The 18,749-nt window shown below is 44.8% G+C and overlaps 1 protein-coding gene across 1 annotated transcript in view; it reads right to left on the reverse strand.

The window, feature by feature from the left end:
* FOXP4 (forkhead box P4) overlaps positions 1 to 18,749 on the reverse strand; it is a 128,690-nt gene that overhangs the window by 94,735 nt on the left and 15,206 nt on the right. Inside the window, exon 2 of the mRNA XM_015412699.1 lies at positions 4,346 to 4,435. Within this exon, the coding sequence (XP_015268185.1) occupies positions 4,346 to 4,435 (90 nt within the window). The remainder of the gene's footprint in view (positions 1 to 4,345; positions 4,436 to 18,749) is intronic.

Consider the following 18,749-nt stretch of genomic DNA (forward strand, 5'->3'; position numbering starts at 1 on the left):
GTGTTTCCTTAAATAGAGGCCTCCCCCAGCAGAGGTCAGGCAGCAGCTATTCAAATTCAAATTCACCCAGGCACTCAATCACAGGCAAAACAATGCCCCTTCCACTTCCTCTCAATTGCAGGCAATCCCAGTCAAACAGTGCCCGTTCCTCTCCCACACTCAATCAGCCAGGACTCTGCAAGAACTCTAAGTGCTTCCACACCCTGCTAAACACAGTTTTCCCACAAAATATCCTTAGCTGAATTCTCTCAGCTGAAAGCAAGTAAAAGAAACCCACTCACCTCTCTCACAGCTCTCTCTCCTGCTCCTGCTCAGAGCTCAGCTGGCTTGGTTTAGAGAAGGGATTTAAAGAGGCAAATGCCTTCTCCAAGCTGCCGGGGGGGGGGGGCCTTCAAGAACACATTTAAAGTTAAAGTTGCTTTCTTTCTCTGCTTCCCCTCCCCAAGCCTACCCAGGGAAGGGAAGACTGATCGGGGAGACATGCCTCCCCTTTGCTTCCCCTACTGCCCTGCCAGGAGCCACACAATATGTCTGAAAGAGCTGCATGCGGTTCCTGAGCCAAAGTTTGGCCACCCCTGCTCTAGAGCATGCCTGGATGCAACCAGCAGCAGAATGGGAGAAGGCAACAGGACATAGCCTTCATCCACCATTCCTTCTCAGACTATGCAACTCAGGTCCAAAGTGGACTTCAAAGACACAGTAAACATGTTTGGATCTCAAATCCCACAATGCACTTACAACAGCTATTTGCTATTTGGGATGCACACTATCAAGCTTCCACAGAGTCAAATCTCTGGATTAATTTATTATCTGTCTCCTTTAATTATACTACTCATGTTTTATTAAGGTACACATGGCTGCCCCATCAGCTTTGCACCTTCCAATGGAGAGCATTTCTCTTTTTTTGCTTACATCCAAGTTAAAAGCTAAGAAGCATTGGCCCTGGTCAGTAATTGGAAGGAAGACCACCAAGGAATACCAGGGTTGTTACATGGAGGCAGGCAATGGCAAACCACCTCTGAATGTCTCTTGCCTTGAAAACTCTATGGGGTCACCATAAGTCAGCTGTGACTTGATGGCAAAAATACTTCTATAAAGGTACAGTCAGCATGCTTCCCTCCCCGTTCCTTATGGGATCTCTTGGCATTTACCTCACTTATAAAGAACCTATTTGAGCTTTTGACAGCAGTGTGCATTTGGATATACCCAAAACAAAAATATACCTGAAAAACACCTTATTAGTATTTTGGGGTATATTTCAGCTTCCCAAATGTATCTGGGTTTTCTTGGGAAAAGCAGAAAAAAAATCCAAAAAAATCCAAGATATATTTGGGGGTTACCAGTAGATCTGAAAACAGCTGTTTGTCAGACTTCTACTACAGTCCCTTTAAAATTGTGGATGGCTTCTCTCTCGTGCAGCCCTGTTTAAACTGGACTGCAGGAGAAGCCGTCCCAGCCAGGAGCTGCATGCCTCAGGGAGTGATCTCCCCAAGGCACGCAGATCCCTTCCTGGGTCAGCCTCCTTCTGCAGCCCAGTTTTAACTGTGCTGTAGGAGAAGCCATCCCAGTCAGGGCCTGCTTGCCTCAGGGAGCGATCTCCCCGAAGCACACAGTTCCTGGGCCTGGCTTCTTCTGCAGCCCGGTTTAAATCAGGTTGCAGGAGAAGCCGTCCCAGCCAGCTCTGTGTCCCTCAGGGAGTGATCTCCCCAAGGCATTCAGATCCTGGGTCTGGCTCCTTTTGCACTGCAGTTTAAACCACACTGCAGGAAAAGCTGTCCCAGCCACAATCTGTGTGCTGTGGGGAGTGATCTCCCCATAGCATGCAGGTACTGGAGCTGGCATCTCCTGTGGCATGGTTTAAACCAGGCTGCAGGAGAAGCTAAGCCAGCCCCAGGATCTGGCCAGCTTTTAAAAAAATTGTACACCCCTAGGCCTTGATGGGGAGCCGTGGTGGCTCAGAGGTTAAGACGCTGAGCTGCAGACGGGAAAGTTGGTAGCTTGGCAGTTCGAGACCCGAGTGCCACGTGACAGAGTGAGCTCCCGTCTCTGGCCCCAGCTTCTGCCGGCCTAGCAGTTCGAAAGCAAGAAATTGCAAGTAGATAAATAGGTACTGCTTCGGTGGGAAGGTAACAGTGTTCTGTGCACCTCAGCGTTTAGTCATGCTGGCCACATAACCACGGAAACATCTTCGAACAGCGCTGACTCTTCGGCTTGGAAACGGAGATGAGTACTGCCCCCTAGAGTAAGATTCGAGTAGCTTTCGAGCAAGGAAAACCTTTACCTTTAGCCCTTGATGACCTGGCCCCTCCATCTCTACACTACAAAGTCACAATCCTGGTGGCTTTGATATTAGCTTTCTGTGTTAGTGAGCTGGTTGCCCCAGGAGTTGGCCCACCTAACCTTCAGTGCCTGAAAGACAAATATTCTTGTTATCAGATTCAAGCTTTCAACTGAAGATAGTTTCTCATTATCACATATCACATTCTTCAAGGGCTAAACATGCCTGTGTTTTCTTTTCTCCCCATCCTCAGATGGTGAGCACACTTCTCTGCATGATCTGGCCTTCCATGCAGACAGGCTTTTTGTACATCCAGTTCTCTCTATGTGGTCAAGAGGGGTCTTGCTAAAGAAGCTTTCTCTCTGGGAAGGCAATTTCATACTACTGAGAGCTATGGAAATTCCTGCCCCGCTCAGCTTTTTACACATTCCACTATGTCTGTGGTGGCACTGCAGCAGACATTAGAAGCCCATCTGCTGCTGAGCTTCACAGTGCAACAACCAGCTCTATGCTTTGACATCTGTCAAGCACAATTGGCTGGATCCAAGCAGCTTTTCCTCTGGTGAAAAATACCACATAAAAGGCTATGCTGGGACTCATGGGACCTGCATGGGCAAAAGCTATGTAGTACAGGGGCTGTAGTAAGGAGGGGAATTGGGTGCTTCAATAGAACTGCCCTGAATCGATTCTGACTTCTATTCCCTCCTCCAGGTGAACTCTCTCAATCATCTCCCATATGTGGGATTTAAGAAGCAATGAAAAAGAAAACAATGTTGCTTTCCTGTCACTGTGTTTCTTTGAGTGAATTCTCAGTGAACCAATGCACAGAACCATTGTGCAACTGACTTCGATTTGAGCTTTGATCAACTGAGCTGGTCAACCACAAGCTCAGATCAGAATCTCATATGCTATTGCTGCAGTTATACAGTGGACTGAAAGCCAGTGAAACCAAGACTGCAATCTGTAGCAGTGACAAATGCTGCATACTGGTTTGTCATGAAACAGTGCCAAGTAATATAAACTATGAGCAATTTAAATCCCCATTGGCTATGAGACTCATCCCAGTTTCAGCGTAAGAAACCCAGCTATATGTTCTTATGTACCAAGGCCTCCCTTAATCCGTGCATCTGTAGCTGTGGAGTTCCCAGCAAGTTCCTCTACTCCTTATTACTTATTAAGGTTTGCGAGATATTGGGAGTAGTACCACTAGGTTTTTCCCACCCACCCCAAGGCACCACAGCCACCACTTCTTCTGGCAACTTTCCCAAGAAACATGCATTATGCAGCTTCTAATCCCAGGAAAGCTTTTTGTAAAAGATGTTTACCACTCTGTGTTTCCACCACAAATCCATTGCTGTAGTTCAGACACTTAAAATGTTACAGCAACAGTGAGAACCTTGAAGGGCAGATGCCCAAGCCAGGCTCTGGCTGGATGACTCCATCAGCCAGAAGTGAACCCAAGGACAAAATCAGAGTATGAGTGCCAATCAAGATGATCCAAATATTCTTCCATGAATTAATTAAATCATTTCATTAAGTTTCTGCAGACCTATTCAACAAGTTCAAAGATCTAGACCATGGTATTTTATTTGCTGTGTTTTAAAGGTCACTTTAGCAACTTCATGTGTATGATGTAAAAATCTATTGTGTGTGTCAAATTACTATTAAACATCCACAATGAGGGCAATCAGGAGAGCAGAGTCCATCAATCATTCATAAGGAGGATGGTCCAGTGGCCAAGTTTGAGTCTGGAGGATGGAAAATGCTCTGGCACCTTGGATAAAGAAACCACCTTCATCTACCCAGTGTCCCTTTTCCTTATTTGTGTAATGAGAGCAACAGTGCTTCCCACGAATAATGCAATGATTGCCATGCAAGGATTCGAGTACCTATCGTATTACTGTGTCGTCTGATGACCAAATAGTTGATTCATAAAACTAGTGATGCTTTTGGAAATCACATACCGGAAGCATAATTTTCAAGAGTCCTACTTTGTAACAAAGTTCTCATCCTCACATAGCTTATTAAAGTCTGAAAGGAAGCACCCAAGTTTTTGCAACCCCTCACCTGGACAGCTGGCTGCTTATTTTCACTGTTGCTGGGAGAGGTCAGCCCTGTTGCCTGCTGCAGAAGGAACTGCCGTGCCACCTGGAGAGCCTGGAGAGAGGAAAAGGCAGAACATGATGAATGGGAGGGGAGGTTAGTCTCCTCATCTGGACTCCTCTCAGTGCACCCAGATGAAAATGTTACATAACATGTGATAGATAGCGATAGGTAGTGATAAGGATGGCAAAAAAAGAGAAACCCACAAAGCACAGAACCCTCTATGCAGCCACATTATTCTGTTAGCATTCCACCTGAATAAGGAAGAAGGAATGCATCTACAGTTCTTGAAAATCTGAAAACCAGTCAGAAACTGGAAGCTCTGGAAATTAAACTGGAGCTTTCTGCTCTGATCGAAGCCTTTTCCTTCTGTGTCCATTTTGGACTCAAACCCCATAACAACATGTGACTGTATTTTAGGAGGGCTGCAGGGTTGGGGGGCAAGTAGCTATAAAAAAATTCAATGGGGCTATGAGTAAAACAAAACCATGCCTTCAAACTATAGTTCAGCCCCAGAAGAATTAGGATCAGTTCACACAGACTACAGCTTCTTCTGCATGATGTTCCACAACTGTCCACAGAGATGTACACATATGCAGAAATATACCATATGACCCAAGCCCCCGCAAGACAAACAGTTAAAGATTTCTAGCATCTAGCCCTACAATCACTGTTACTGAAAAAAGTGCTGCCACAATCACAGAAATCATAAGGAAACTGGCCACATCCAAGGATGGCCTGGATCACACATTATGCTCCTTGTGTGAATATATCTCAGTGACAGATGGGCATACTATGTTCTGCAGATTGGCAGTATACCAACTATGGACATAAGTTTATTATCTAGCTAGAAGGAGCTACTATAGCAACAAGCTCTTACCAGAATTAAGGGGGACATTTCAGCTTATTTATTACAACATTTGAACACCACAAAGCAGTTTACAGAATAATACAAAAAATAGACATGAAACAACTCATTAAAAATCCAAAACAAACACAAGCAGATAGCTCTTTATTGGTAATTAATAGGTGATTCGTTTCCAAAAGCCCAGTGGAACAAAAGGGTTTTTACCTGTCTGCAGAAGGCAGTGAGTGATAAGGCCAAATGAGCCACACAGAGGATGTTCCATAACACTGGGACAACTACTGAAAAGGCCCTACTCCTAGCCAATGCTAAACTTGTAATCACAAATGATTATATCCTATACTGGGTGTCATGATCTGGGCTGTGCCCAGAGACCTACTAGGCCCAGGGAGCCTGGCTAGCAGTAGGTGAGGCTGGGCCTACAACTCCCGGAAGCTCCTGAGAGGTTTTGGAACCAAAATTGACCAATAGGGAAGAAGAGGACTGGGGAACAAAAGGACTGGTGCCAGAGCAGAAGCTGTTCTTCTTCCCAGAGGGCAGAGCCAGAAGGAAGGCTGCTGCAGAGGAGAAACCCTCATCCTGAGGGAAGGGTAAGTAGTCTAGTGTTACTTGGAATAGTGAGATAGGGACAGTATATATTTAGACGTTTTAGGGCATTTGATTTCTTTTCTTTTCACTCACTTATTCTGCACCTTGTTGTTTGACCTCCTATAAAATAAACCTTTTCCTTGTTGTACTCTGCCTGGTCTTCACGCCTATTATTCAGCCAAAAGGGAGGTCTGAAGGTATTGGGAGGGTGCTCTGGGCCTTCTCAAGGGATCCTAAATCCAAAGTGGTGGCAGCGTCAGGTGACACCCCACCTGAGTCATGACACTGGGCTTCATTGGCCAATCTTATTGTGTAGAGTTTCATATGGGAAGAGGTTATAAAGATATGTTTAGAACTTCATGGGCATGTCGATCTGTGTCCAGAAACACACTGGTAACCCATGGAGTTGTAATATGGTTTGTTTTGATGGTTCCCATCAAATGATGAGCAGCCACATTCTGAACTAACTGAAGTTTCTCTTTAAAGGCATCCTGACACACAGTATGCCTAAGCTTGAAGTCAACAATTCTGTGTTGTGGGAGTAGAATAGCTGGTAACCATTAAAGGGCTCCACAACAACAGCTACCTGGGATTCCAGAAGCAACGCTGGTTCATCTCCCACCAACCCACAACCTGGTCTTTCAGGGAGTACACACTCCCATCCAGAAGAGGTGCTTCCCCAGGTGGCTGATCTACTGACTCCATCCCATCATATCTATATGGACCTTAAATTTATTCACACACTTACAGCTGAAGCATTCTGAGATATCACTCATGAACCTGATCAAATAAAAAGGAGAAATAAAGCTTTATATTGTCTGCATACTAACAATAACAAAATCAATTTTCATAACTCCCAGAGGTTTCATGGGAACAGCAGTCCCCCAGCACCAACTTTTGAGAATTATCCTCCAGGCAAGACCAAGCCACTGCAATGTAGTACTTCCCTAGCCCCACTCAAGCAAGAGAGGTATACCATGGTCAGTAGTATGGAAAACTGCTGACCGTTGCAGGAGAATCAGCTACTTCATACTTCCCTTATTACCCTCTCTCAAAATTTAATTACCCTGGATAACCAAAACTGTTGTTGTTCCAAAACCAAACCTGAGCATATACTGAAATGATCAAGATAACCTATCCTTGAAGGAGAGCAGTTCAAGGAAAAGGTTATGAGTCCAGTTCATCTCGGCCTCCCCTGTTCTCGCTGCCCACATGGTTTGTACTGCTGCAGTGCTATAGTGCCTATTCTGACCAACCCTGCTTACAAGATCAACAAAGCATTAACAGGCAACAGGTCACGGTGTATGACCATCTAACCAGCTTCCTCAGGAGGCACCTGAAGTCCCAGAATAGCTGCCATCTTGGACCTGGTTAGTACATTTATTGTTAGTTGTTAATTTGGGTTATTATTGTTTTAATGTTTTAATTCTATGTATTCTATATATTTATTGACACATTGTGACCCACCCTGAGTCCACTTGCAGGGGAGGGCAAGATATAAATCAAATCAAGAAATAAAATTCCAGCAGGGTTTTGTTTTTAAGTCGGACAGATCTTTCAGGAATGTTTTGCAGGCTTATAAAAAGTCACTTGCCTAGTAACCTCTGGTTTGTAAAGGATGCTTTCACATCTCCCTTATAAATAAAAGCCATATGGTGGTGGCACTTCGCTAGTTCCACACGCGCCAAAATCAGTTCGCTCTCTGATCTGTCATTCAGAGGGTCTCCCTATCCACTGGCTGCTTTGCCTGAGTCCTGCCTCCAACATTCTAAACATTTTGCTAATCCTCTCCCCCCCATAGCCAGTCAGAACACAGAGGTTATTTGCATATGCAGCCTCATTGGCCTCTGCCTCAGAACACAGAGGTTGTTTGCATATGCGACTTGATTGGCTTTTGCCTCTAACATTCTAAACAGTTTTGCTGTTCTGAGGTAATATGTGTCCAATCTCCAGGTGAGGGCTGGAGATCACTCAAAATTACAACTGCTCTCCAGATGGCAGAGATCAGTTCCCCTGGAGAAAATGGTGGGCTCTGTATCCTTATAGGCTGCTGAGGTGGCCCCCGTATGACAGCCAATGTGACGTAGCAGTCAGGGCTTCAGAGCACGGGAGAGGCTGCAGGTGTGTGTGGGGTGGAAAGCTGAAGAGTGAGGGGGAAATAAAGGTAGGTTGATGATTGGCTGGGAAGGAGATAGGCTTGCCAACTCCAGGTGGAAATTCCTGGAGATGTGAGGGATGGAGAGGGTGAGGTTTCAGGAGGTGTGGGACCTTGGACAGGTACAAAGCCATAGACTCCACCCTCCAAACCAACTATTCCCTTCTGGGGAACCACCGTTGCCAATCTCCAGGTGAGGGCTGAAGATCACTCAAAATTACAACTGTTCTTTAGGTAGCAGAGATCAGTTCCTCTGCAGAAAATGGTGGACTCAGTGTCATTATACCCTGCTGAGGTCGCCACAACAAATTGACACTGAATGTCCAAGGCCGGGGCACCGGCCCAGAACCTCTTTTTAGAGGCCGTTGTATTTATTTCCACAACGGGCCTTTTTCCTAGTACACTAAATAATGCACTTTCAATCCACTTTCAAAGCACTTCACAACTGGATTTATTTAGCATTATTTTGCATGTGTGAAAGCGCCCACTAACTGCCTGCAGGGAACAGAGCAATGAAGCTTTTGAGGGGTCCCCCCCCCATCTTTCAGGCCACAAACAGCTATCAGAGAAACGTGTGGTCAGGCACATTTATAAGCTTTTTGGACTAATTTGTGTGGCTGATTTCACAAGTGTGACTTTTTTTAAAAATCCTGCAAACTCAAAGTTTTCTGGCAGCTAAGAGTAAAACATACATAATACATTGAGTAAACAGGTATCTGAAGAAGTGTGCATGCACATGAAAGCTTATACCCAGAATTAAACTTTTTTGGTCTTAAAGGTGCCACTGGACCCAAGCTTCATTCTATCTTTGGATAGGGTTAGACTAGGTGATGCACTGAGCCTCTTGAACCTCAAGGCGATAAATATAGAGAAATAAATACTCATCTCCCAATACTTCAAGGGCTAAAGAACACCACAAAATAAAATCAACATGATTAATACTCCTGAGCCTGACCTCAAAAGTAATAGGGGGGTGGGGATGCAGAAAGGCTGGTCATAACCATGACCTCCAAGGAGGAAAAGAAGGGCAGGAAAGAAGGGTGTGCATGAAGACTTAGAACTTAAAAAGAAAAAAAAACAGAACCATGAAAAAGCATGCTCTAGTGTGTCAGATCACAGAGGTGGAACTCTAGAGGGGGGAAATCACATCCTTGCATGGAAGCAAGGGATTTCAGTCAGGAGCCAAGAGCAGGCTGCAAGCAGAGAATAACCTCTAACACAAACAACCCTGTGGTACCAAAAGCAGCTGCTCCCAAAGCCCCGCTTCCTCATACGTTCCTTATTTTTGCTTTGAGAAGAATGTCAATTTTTTTTTGTACATTTCTGAACAACAAAGTCATTGTAGCCCTGCCTGCAAGACAGGTTTTTATTATAGCACAGAGACAGGAGGGGGGAGCACAGGGGTAGAGGTCGGCGGGTCATAGCCCAGCTTGGCGGTGCTGCAAACAGCATGTGGGTTCCACTGAGCTGTCAACACCACAGCCGTAAATCAAGGCTCTGGCTTCCAAAGGGCGGCTGTGCTCTCCCCAGTCGGCAGAGGCACTTGCAGGGTGTGTCCCAGAGAAAGAGCTGCTTGTTAATTTTCCACATTTCCAGCTATAAAGAACAAAGTTACTTTCCGTCAGGCATTTAAACCTTACATACTGTACCGTACTATCTCTGTTTGGAGGAGCAGCTGATTTTCTACACATGGATCAGATTAGCGCGTGCACACTTAGCCATACGCAGTATAATTGCATACACTGCCACATGTAAATGCAAGACAGAGATCGCATTGTTGTAGCTATGAATAAGACCTGTGCATAATTTTAAAAGCATGCACAATCTAGTGTGCTAATCTGGCTATATATGTGTGTGAGACAGAATTGCAAGCACACACACTATATATATATATGTATATATACACAAGAGTCACACATTTCTCATATGTATGAGTCTCTCTCACATATCACATCTGTGAACATAGAAAGTATAAAATCTTGGTCAGACCTTTGATTATATACTACATAATTACAAAGTTTATATTAAATACACAATGCATTTTATATATATTGGGGTAGTTTTGAAATGCCCACTATTTGTCACCATCAACATGATCTGTGTGGCACTGCATGTCAGTCAGAGATACTGTGAATGTTAGCACAGTTACCGAATAAAAGCACACTGTGTGTATGTATCTTTCAAGAGATAACAGAAATGTTGCAGGTTGCTTTAAGAAATAACAGATGTCTAAAGGAGACAAGGTGTTTTACTTGTTTCATTAAAAATGGAAAAGCAGAAAAACTTTCTTTTTAACTTTTAGGCACTATTTTTAGATTTGCTCTTCTCACATTGTAGGAGCACTTCTGAAAGCCTGCCATAGTCATATTTAGGCAAAACATTCAGAAACACTCAAACAGCCCACACAAACATCCCACACCAGGAAATCCAAAGTACAGGTGTCCATTAAAAAAAACCTCTTTCAAAATCATAATTATCACACATACAGGACAAGTACAAAATACCACATTACATTTTTAACACAGTCAGAAACTGAAAGATAACAAAGGGCAAATGTTTAAAACACAAACACTAAAAATCAGGGGATATAGGTTCCGATATGCAAAGAATAATTAACAGCCTATTTCTGTTTTGCTCTATGAATCTGGGAGACGGCTGTTTTCTTCTGGAATGAAGGTAAAGTTTCCTTGGATTTGTCTACTAGACAGGCACCAGCCAATATGACAAAAGAAAACAGTCACAATGAAATGCCATTCAAAATTCAACAGGTTTAAAGTTTCAGTTGTACCATCTGGCTTTCAAATACCTGTAGCAACAGCTCAGTCAACACTTTTATCCACTTCCAACTAGTACCGAGCAGCATGCTGCCCTTTAACAGTTTCCATTTTGCAGCAACTTTTGCCCAAGGTCTTAGTTTCGCTGAGGAAAGGTAGGCTTGCTGCAATTCAAAAAGTTTAGGCTTATATTCATGACACTGCAGTTCTGACGTGCCGTGTGACCTGGACTAAATCCATTCATTTCCACAGCCTCATTAGCTAGACTCTTAAATATAGCTGATCCCACAAAGGAAAGAAAAAAATACATGCATACTGCAGAGCTACAAAACTACTTTCAAGCCTCACTGTGAACGCAGTGTTCCCTCTAAGCTGAGTTAGTCTGAGCTAGCTCACAGTTTTTTAGCCTCCGGCTCACACATTTTTGTCTTCGCTCAGGAAGGATGGCTCCAGAGCAGACTAATGTATGCAGTAGCCAAATCGCTCGCTCACAACTTTAATGCCGGTAGCTCACAAAGTAGAATTTTTGCTCACAAGACTCCACAGCTTAGAGGGAACATTGCTGTGAAGTACTTCAGACAACTTTACAAATGAAGAAACAGTGGTATCGGAAGAAGTACTGATTTTTCCATATGAACAATATTGGGTACTAAACAGGAGTTTTATTCAACCAGACTCCCTGAAAGGAACCTTCTGAAGTCTCCAGCACTTCACAAGTCTGCTTCCTAGTCTGTCTGTGTGTTTTGTTTTGTTTTAAATGCTTCACGTTTTTTCTTTTGCCAGAGTTCAAGAGGAATCTGAGGAGAGAGAAAGGGCTATGCTACAGCACAAACTGCATACTGACTGAAAGGCCAGCTTGCCAGAGGAAACTGCGATGCCACAGCCAGCTGTACGAAGTTTCCAATAGACCCCAATTTAATTGCATTAACCACACAACAGGAGCTTTGTTCACAAGGGGACAGTAAGGACAGCCCCCTGTTTTATGGGCTTTGGGAACCCTGTAAAGTCTCCGTGAGTTTATTAAGCTGGTAGTGGCTTGTGCAAGAAGAATACGGCTCGTGACGGGTGCCGGAACATGTCAAGAGGGCACCAAGCCAGGCTGGTACGCAGGAGGCAGCATGAGGCCCGCTGCTCGATTAAGCGGATACACAGCATGGTGCATGAGAGCCAAGGGAACTGTGGACAGAATGTAAGAAGCCCACCCCATACAAGCTCTCATGGGGGAATTTAATTCACTCCCTGCTGACTCTCTCACTTTGTTGTGCTCTGAAGCACAAAATTACAAGATTTACAGGAAAAAATGACATGGCCTTACATTCTCACACTGGGGCCTCCCTGTGACAACTATGCAGCTCACCCACAGGAGCTTGTACTGCCCTCCCCCTCCCCTGCCGCTAGACAATCATGGATGGGAGAGAAATGAGGAATAAAAAGTTGGAGCATTTGCTGCTAGAAAGCAGGAGCAGCATGGGTGACTCCCGCTTCCTTTTTATTTACTTAAATAAATATTTTAGTGCTGTTTGTCCAATACACACCAAGCCAAATTTCTCGTGAGCCAGTTACAACACAGTAACAATCCGCCCCAAAGTAATACAAATAAATCAACACAAGTATACACCAAGGAAAATTCTTATGGACAACAGCCATATGACACCAGGGAAACCCATTTTCATTCCCATCCAGAAGGCAGTAACACAGAAGCTGGACTAGAGACCTTTCAGTCCAGTCAGCCAGCTGAGACATCACCAACAACCAACACCATATTAATCTACAGTTTGGAAGAGGTAAGATCTTAATTTCCTCCTCCACCATGAATTGCTTATATACAGCAAACTCATTCTTTTCTCCTGAGTACTACATGAGAAGCAGTAGTACCCTTATTAACAAGCTAAAGACTGCAATGCATTCTAATCTTCCAGAAGATTGTTGTTTTACATTGGTGTTGCATAATACATCACCAAGTAGTTGATCGGGATCCAAACCTCTTTCCCATAGCTAGGACCAAATTAATGGAGAAATCACTTCTCACTAAGCACTCTGTCACAATGTGCATTGCATTGGGGAAATGCAATCTCCACTCCACTGATAGCACCTCTTCTAGTTTTCATGATTTCTGCAATGTTGTTGTACAAGTGGTTTTAGCAGTGATGTCACATGCATCAGTGGCATCCAGCAACACACTCCTCCTATCCCCATTCTCCCTTTTTTTAAGACTTAAGAAACTACTCTACTTCGTGAGCGACTTGATAATTCTATGAGCAAGCCACCATCCTCCTTAAATTATAATTTATATAGTACAAATACCAGGTTGACTGCTATTGTGAAACTTAATATTGGGCTTAACAGGGAACAATGAAGAACAATAAGAACAAAATAGAAAGAAATTGGAAATACAAGGAAAAGAATCAACACAATGAAGATAAATAACAATTTTTTAAAAAAAATGTAAGGCAAAAGTAACCAGTTGAAAAGAAATAAAAAGCAAAAGCTGATCATTTTTTGAGTACACTAAAAAATACTAAAGTGGGCAGGAGAGTGCAAGAGGCTTACAGTAGGAATAGGGGGGAAATAAAAAAGAGTGCTACAAAATTGCAATTAGGCCAAAATAAGAGAATGAACCAAAATATGACCAATGTTAAAATAAAAGCATACATTTGATCAATGTTTGACAAATGAAAATGTCATGGCTTAAATAATGACAAGTAAGAGAAGTATACAAATCCTGACCAAGACCACTAATGAACAAAGAAAACCAGTAACATCAGAAGCAGCTGTCTTGAACTGTAAAATACTTTGAATGTAATGACAGAAATGCAGTGTATGAATTAAATAAATAAGCTAATATAAGAAACAGAAAGAGAAGAATGCAAAGAAAAAATAATTTTTAGTTCCAGAGAATGAGCATTCAGACGTAGGAGGAGAAGCATCAAGACTATGACTTGAAGATGACAAGGACAGATTGGAGATTGAAAACAAGAGCGAAAACAAGAGCAAAACCAAGAACATGCAAAGAGGATCACCACTATCTAAAGGAAGATCAAGAAGAACAGGACACTACTGCAGCTGGATAGAAGGAAAGAAAGTGAAATCATTTGTTGACAGGAAGCACAGGAGTCAAATTCCTAATGACCAAAAAGAAGATGGATAAAGGAAGTTCCAAACAATGAGGAAGGAAAATAAAGGTAAGCAAATTAGAAACAAAAGAAAGGAGGAGGGAAGATGGTTGATAGATAAGAAAGATTCAGAAGTAGAGTGTTTTTTAAATTGGAGAAACAAGTAAAATTTTAAAGGAATCTCACCAGAAACCATTAAACAATTAAAACTAAAAAGCAGGAAAAAATTTTTAAAAGTTGTTTAAGAGGAAGAATAGGATCCTGAGGTGCAGGTACCAATCTTGGATGAAGACAAGAAAACAAAAGGATAACACAAAGCAACACAGGAGTTACAAGTTTAGTCACAAGATCAGACACTAGAATTCAAACGTAGAATCAAAGAAAGCAAGTAGGATCAGGCAATGGGAAAGGTAGAATCAACCAAGAAGCAAAAATAATAATAATCCAAAACATAAAGCAAGGCCCATGTGCTGCTAGAGCACATATAGGAACATAGTACATGTGATGCCAGTTTGGTGCAGTGGTTAGGAGTGGTGAACTCTAATCAGAGAACCAGATTTGATTCCCCAGTCCTCCACATGCAGCTGCTGGGTGACCTTGGGTTCATCACAGTTCTCTCAGAGCTGTTCTCTCTCAAAAGCAGTTCTCTCAGAGTTCTCTCAGACCCACCTACCTCACAGGATATCTGTTGTGGGGAGAAGAAGGGAAGGAGATTGTAAGCCGCCCTGAGAGAATGGCAGGGCATAAACCCAATCTCTTATTATTATTTTATGTGCTAGACACATACAGAATCATACCACATTGTTTTTCTCTGTCTTTCCATTAAATCTTTTATCCAGTTCAAAGATATGATCCTACTATCTCACTGTCAAAGAAAAAAGAGTCCTAGAACATGCTATGCCATCTCAGAGCTGAAATAGCCTGAAACTCACTGCTGTAACTGTAAATATGACTGTGCTGGTGAATAAAGTTGAAGCCCTGTAAGAGGAACCATCATATCTACATTACTAAACAAAGTCCCAATGGCTAGCTGAGACAATATATTTTTAAAAAACCCAAAACATTATTGCAGTGGGAACTCAGCTTCAGTGAGCTGTTAGGGAACTGCACATTCATCCATAGACAGGTTCCCAATGTTTCACTGCCACCACCCTTTTGGCAACTTTTTGCCAACAACAAAACTGTTACCCCGCCTCCCAGGGGAAACGTTCATTTCTTACCACTCTAAAAAAGAAAAAAAACCTGTAAAATATGCATGTTCTGATTCTGTATATAATGAAACGATCCACATCCTTGTCCACTAAACACTTCTCCTGGTAACGTCTCACGTTGCTCCCAGACTCTGACACAGCTCTCTGAATAAAGAGTTGCAGAGCAGCCACTAAAATTTCTTCACTGCACATCCTCATCTGTACAAGTAGGGCTATCATTGGACCGGAACGCACTGGAATGGCATTCCAGCTGCCTTCCGAGCCCGCCCTGCCCCTCCCCCGCCAAAAGCCCTGCTCCGATCACCAGCCTGCATCCATGGTGAGGCCCGGCTGCACTCTGTTCGGTGGTGGCTGCAAGCGTGGGGGCAGGCGCTTTTCCCTGGCTGGACTGTGTGCAGTACCTGTGAGAAACGGCAGGCGAGCGAGGGCCAGCCCGCCTGCCTGCTTGCCTGGGAGCAGAGGACTAGTCTGGCGGAGAGAGCATGCACAATTGGCAACTAGGATTGTGCCGTCTTGCAAAACTACCTCACGCTCTCTTTCCCAAAGGCTGCAGCGGGGGTTTTGCAGGAAGGTGAAACAAGGCTCTCGCTTCCTTTGTACCTTGCTTCCTTTCTCCTGCTGCTTCTGCCTTCTCTGTCCCACTATTGCTAGGGGAAGTTTAGGAGCGTTTAAGCCGGGGGGGGGGAGCTGCTCCACTTTTGCTGGGTGGCGGGGTGCAATGCGTGGGTCTATTGGGAGGGAAGGGAAAGCCGTCCCAGAGGTGAGCGCTTTGGGACAGGGAAGCAGTGAAGAAGCCCCCATGGGAGCAAGTGAGAGAGTGCCCCCACGGGATAGGGCAGGCCAGCAAAGGATGGGGTGCAGGATTTGGAAGGAGGTGTCACACCCTCGCCTCCCCCTCCTCCCATGAATTAAACCCCCCAGCAGCAGTAGCAGCAGTGCCCTCCTGACGGCAGGGGGGGTGAGGTGAGGGGCGCTAGGCCAGCTGGAGCCCCGGTGGCAGAGGAAACAGCAGAGCCAGCGGCAGCAGAGAGCCACATGACCGGCGCCAGCATGCTGCCTTGCCTGCCAAGAAAAGAGCGAGGGCAACCCGGTGGTGATCGGTGGCCTGGCAACTGGGAACCCCTTGGCATGCCACCTCCTCCCCCTCTGCTCCCCCTGCTCCCCCTGCTGCTGTGGGGACATCGCGGGGGGACGCAGATGGCGGCGGTGGACAGTAGCCGGGAACAAGGTGACGATGGTGAGCAAGTGAGCACGGGCGGTTCGGCGGCAGCTAGTCTTTACGCGAGCAAGGCTGTTTCTGTTTGTCTGCAGAGCTGGCGGCACCTGCTTCCTGCCTTGCTTCGCCTCTTTCCTTCTCTCTCTTTCCTTCTCTCCTTCTCTCTTTCCTTCCCTCTTTCTTTCTTTTTAATATTAAAATTCATAAAGGCTAGGCTTCCCAAGTCCCCCCCCGGGGGGGGGCGGGGAAACCCCCGCCCCAGAGGCCCGTTCCCCAGCGCCGCCGGATCGGGCCCTGGGGGGAACTCCACCTCGACGTGCGCGTCACCTGGAGAGGGTGGGGTTTGAGGAGATCGCCACAGCAAATTGACCCTGAGTGCCCAAGGCCTTGGCACTCTCCCAGAGCCTCTTTTTAGAGCTCATTGTATTTATTTCCACAACAGGCCTTATTCCTCGTATTTACATAATTCTGAGGGAGTCCCCTGGTAAGTACATATTTCGACTTGGCAACCCTAATAAAGGCCCAAACATTGCACTATTACTAAAACAATGCAGTGTAGTTTTAAAAAATACCTGCACCAGCACAGCATGATTCAGCTAAAAGTTAAACACATGAAAGTCCTGTATTTCAATGAGAATTAAAGCATGCACTTAACCTGATTTTTAGGCACGCTTAAGCCTGTTCAAAAGGATGTCTTAACTCTGTATAAGCTTGGACTGCACATCTCTCAACTTGAAATAAATGAGAGGAAATTACTGATTTTATTTGAAGCTACTGATTGGTGCCTTTGTTTATAGCATTGTATCACCAGAAGGGCAAGTGTTGGGCTGCCATGTCTATTCTCTTGGCAGTTATGCTTGACTAATATGCGAATCAGACTGCCACTTACCATGAAAAAGAAGGATGCCATTGAGTCACCTGACTCATGGCAACCCTCATCCATGGGACATTCCAGATGAGAGCTGAACAGAGTAGAAGCTGTTTGTCATTGCCTTCTGCTGCACAGCAACCCTATTGTTCCTTGGTAAACATATGGAGCAGAGGTCCATCAGTGGTTATTAGCCACAAGGTGTAGATAGGAACTCTCAGTCTGGGGCAAGTGATGCTCTGTATTCCTGGTGCTTGGGGGGGGGGCAACAGTGGGAGGGCTTCTAGTGTCCTGGCTCCACTGCTAGACCTTCTGATGGCACCTGGTATTTTTGGCCACTGTGTGGCACAGAGTGTTGGACTGGATGGGCCACTGGCCTGATCCAACATGGCTTCTCTTATGTTCTTATGTCTAAGGCAGTGATGCTCTGTTTTCTTGTGGGGGCAACAGAGGGAGGGCTTCTGGAGTTCTGGCCCCACTGATGGACCTCCTAATGGCACCTGGGTTTTGGCCACTGTGTGACACAGAGTGTTGGACTGGAAGGGCCATTGGCCTGATCCAACATAGCTTCTCTTATGTTCTTATGTTCCAGGGCTTTCTCTGTAAATGTGTCTCTGTGTGTGGTGTGGAGGTGGCTCTCCTCTTTTGAGCTCTTAAAACACGGATGAAAATCTCTTTTCGGGTTGGAAGATAAGGAATATTCCTTGTGAGTAGCAATGATCACAGCTTAAATAGTAGGGTATTTAAAATGAGATCTGCCATACTGATCACTTGTTTGAAGTAGTCAGTCAGGAGATATATCCTCTTTTTTGCTTTTCAAAATATGGTAACCCTAGAGAGTATTTGGTGTGGGAGTGCATCAGGTACAATGTGGCTGTGTGTGCGGCGATGAACACACTTCTGGTAACATGGGGGTGTGGCCTAATATGCTAATGTGCTGCACTGTCAGGGGTGTGGCCTAATATGCTAATGAATTTCTGCTGTTGGGTGTGTCCTATAATGCTAATGAGTTCCTGCTGGGCTTTTTCTACAAAAAGAGCCCTGTTACAAGACTTACCGAGATCACCACCAACTGACAAACACAATCACATGAACAAAGGAAAGGAAATCTCCTAAATATTTAGGATCCAAGCAGTTACAGCTTTTATAATTTGAAGATTTACACGAGAATTATGCCTGCTTGACTATGGGAAGCTAGAATACTAGCATCTCTCTTATATATAATTGCCAAATGGTGGTGGCTTCTGTCCTATGGGGTGGCGAGATTGCATGCACTCCCTCAGCCATTGGCCCGTCGGCTGCCAGTCAAGACTACTGGCGTGCCATTGGCCGGGTGTGCTCCTCTCCCCTGCCCACTCCCCTTTCAGCCACTGTGCTCTGTGTCAGAAGCACTCTGTCTCCCAAAAAACACAGTTCTCTTGCTTAGCTCCTGTCTGGGACAAAGGTTTCCCTCAGTGGCTGTTCTGAGGAACTCATAGGGTTGCCAGCTCCAGGTAAGGAAGCCAGAGTTTGGGGAGGGGAGAGGGGAGGCCTCAGCTGAATAGAATGCCATAGAGGCCACCGGCCAAAGCATTCTAA

Source organism: Gekko japonicus, unplaced genomic scaffold (genome assembly GCF_001447785.1).
Source record: "Gekko japonicus isolate JY-2015 unplaced genomic scaffold, Gekko_japonicus_V1.1 scaffold647, whole genome shotgun sequence".
NCBI lineage: Eukaryota > Metazoa > Chordata > Lepidosauria > Squamata > Gekkonidae > Gekko > Gekko japonicus.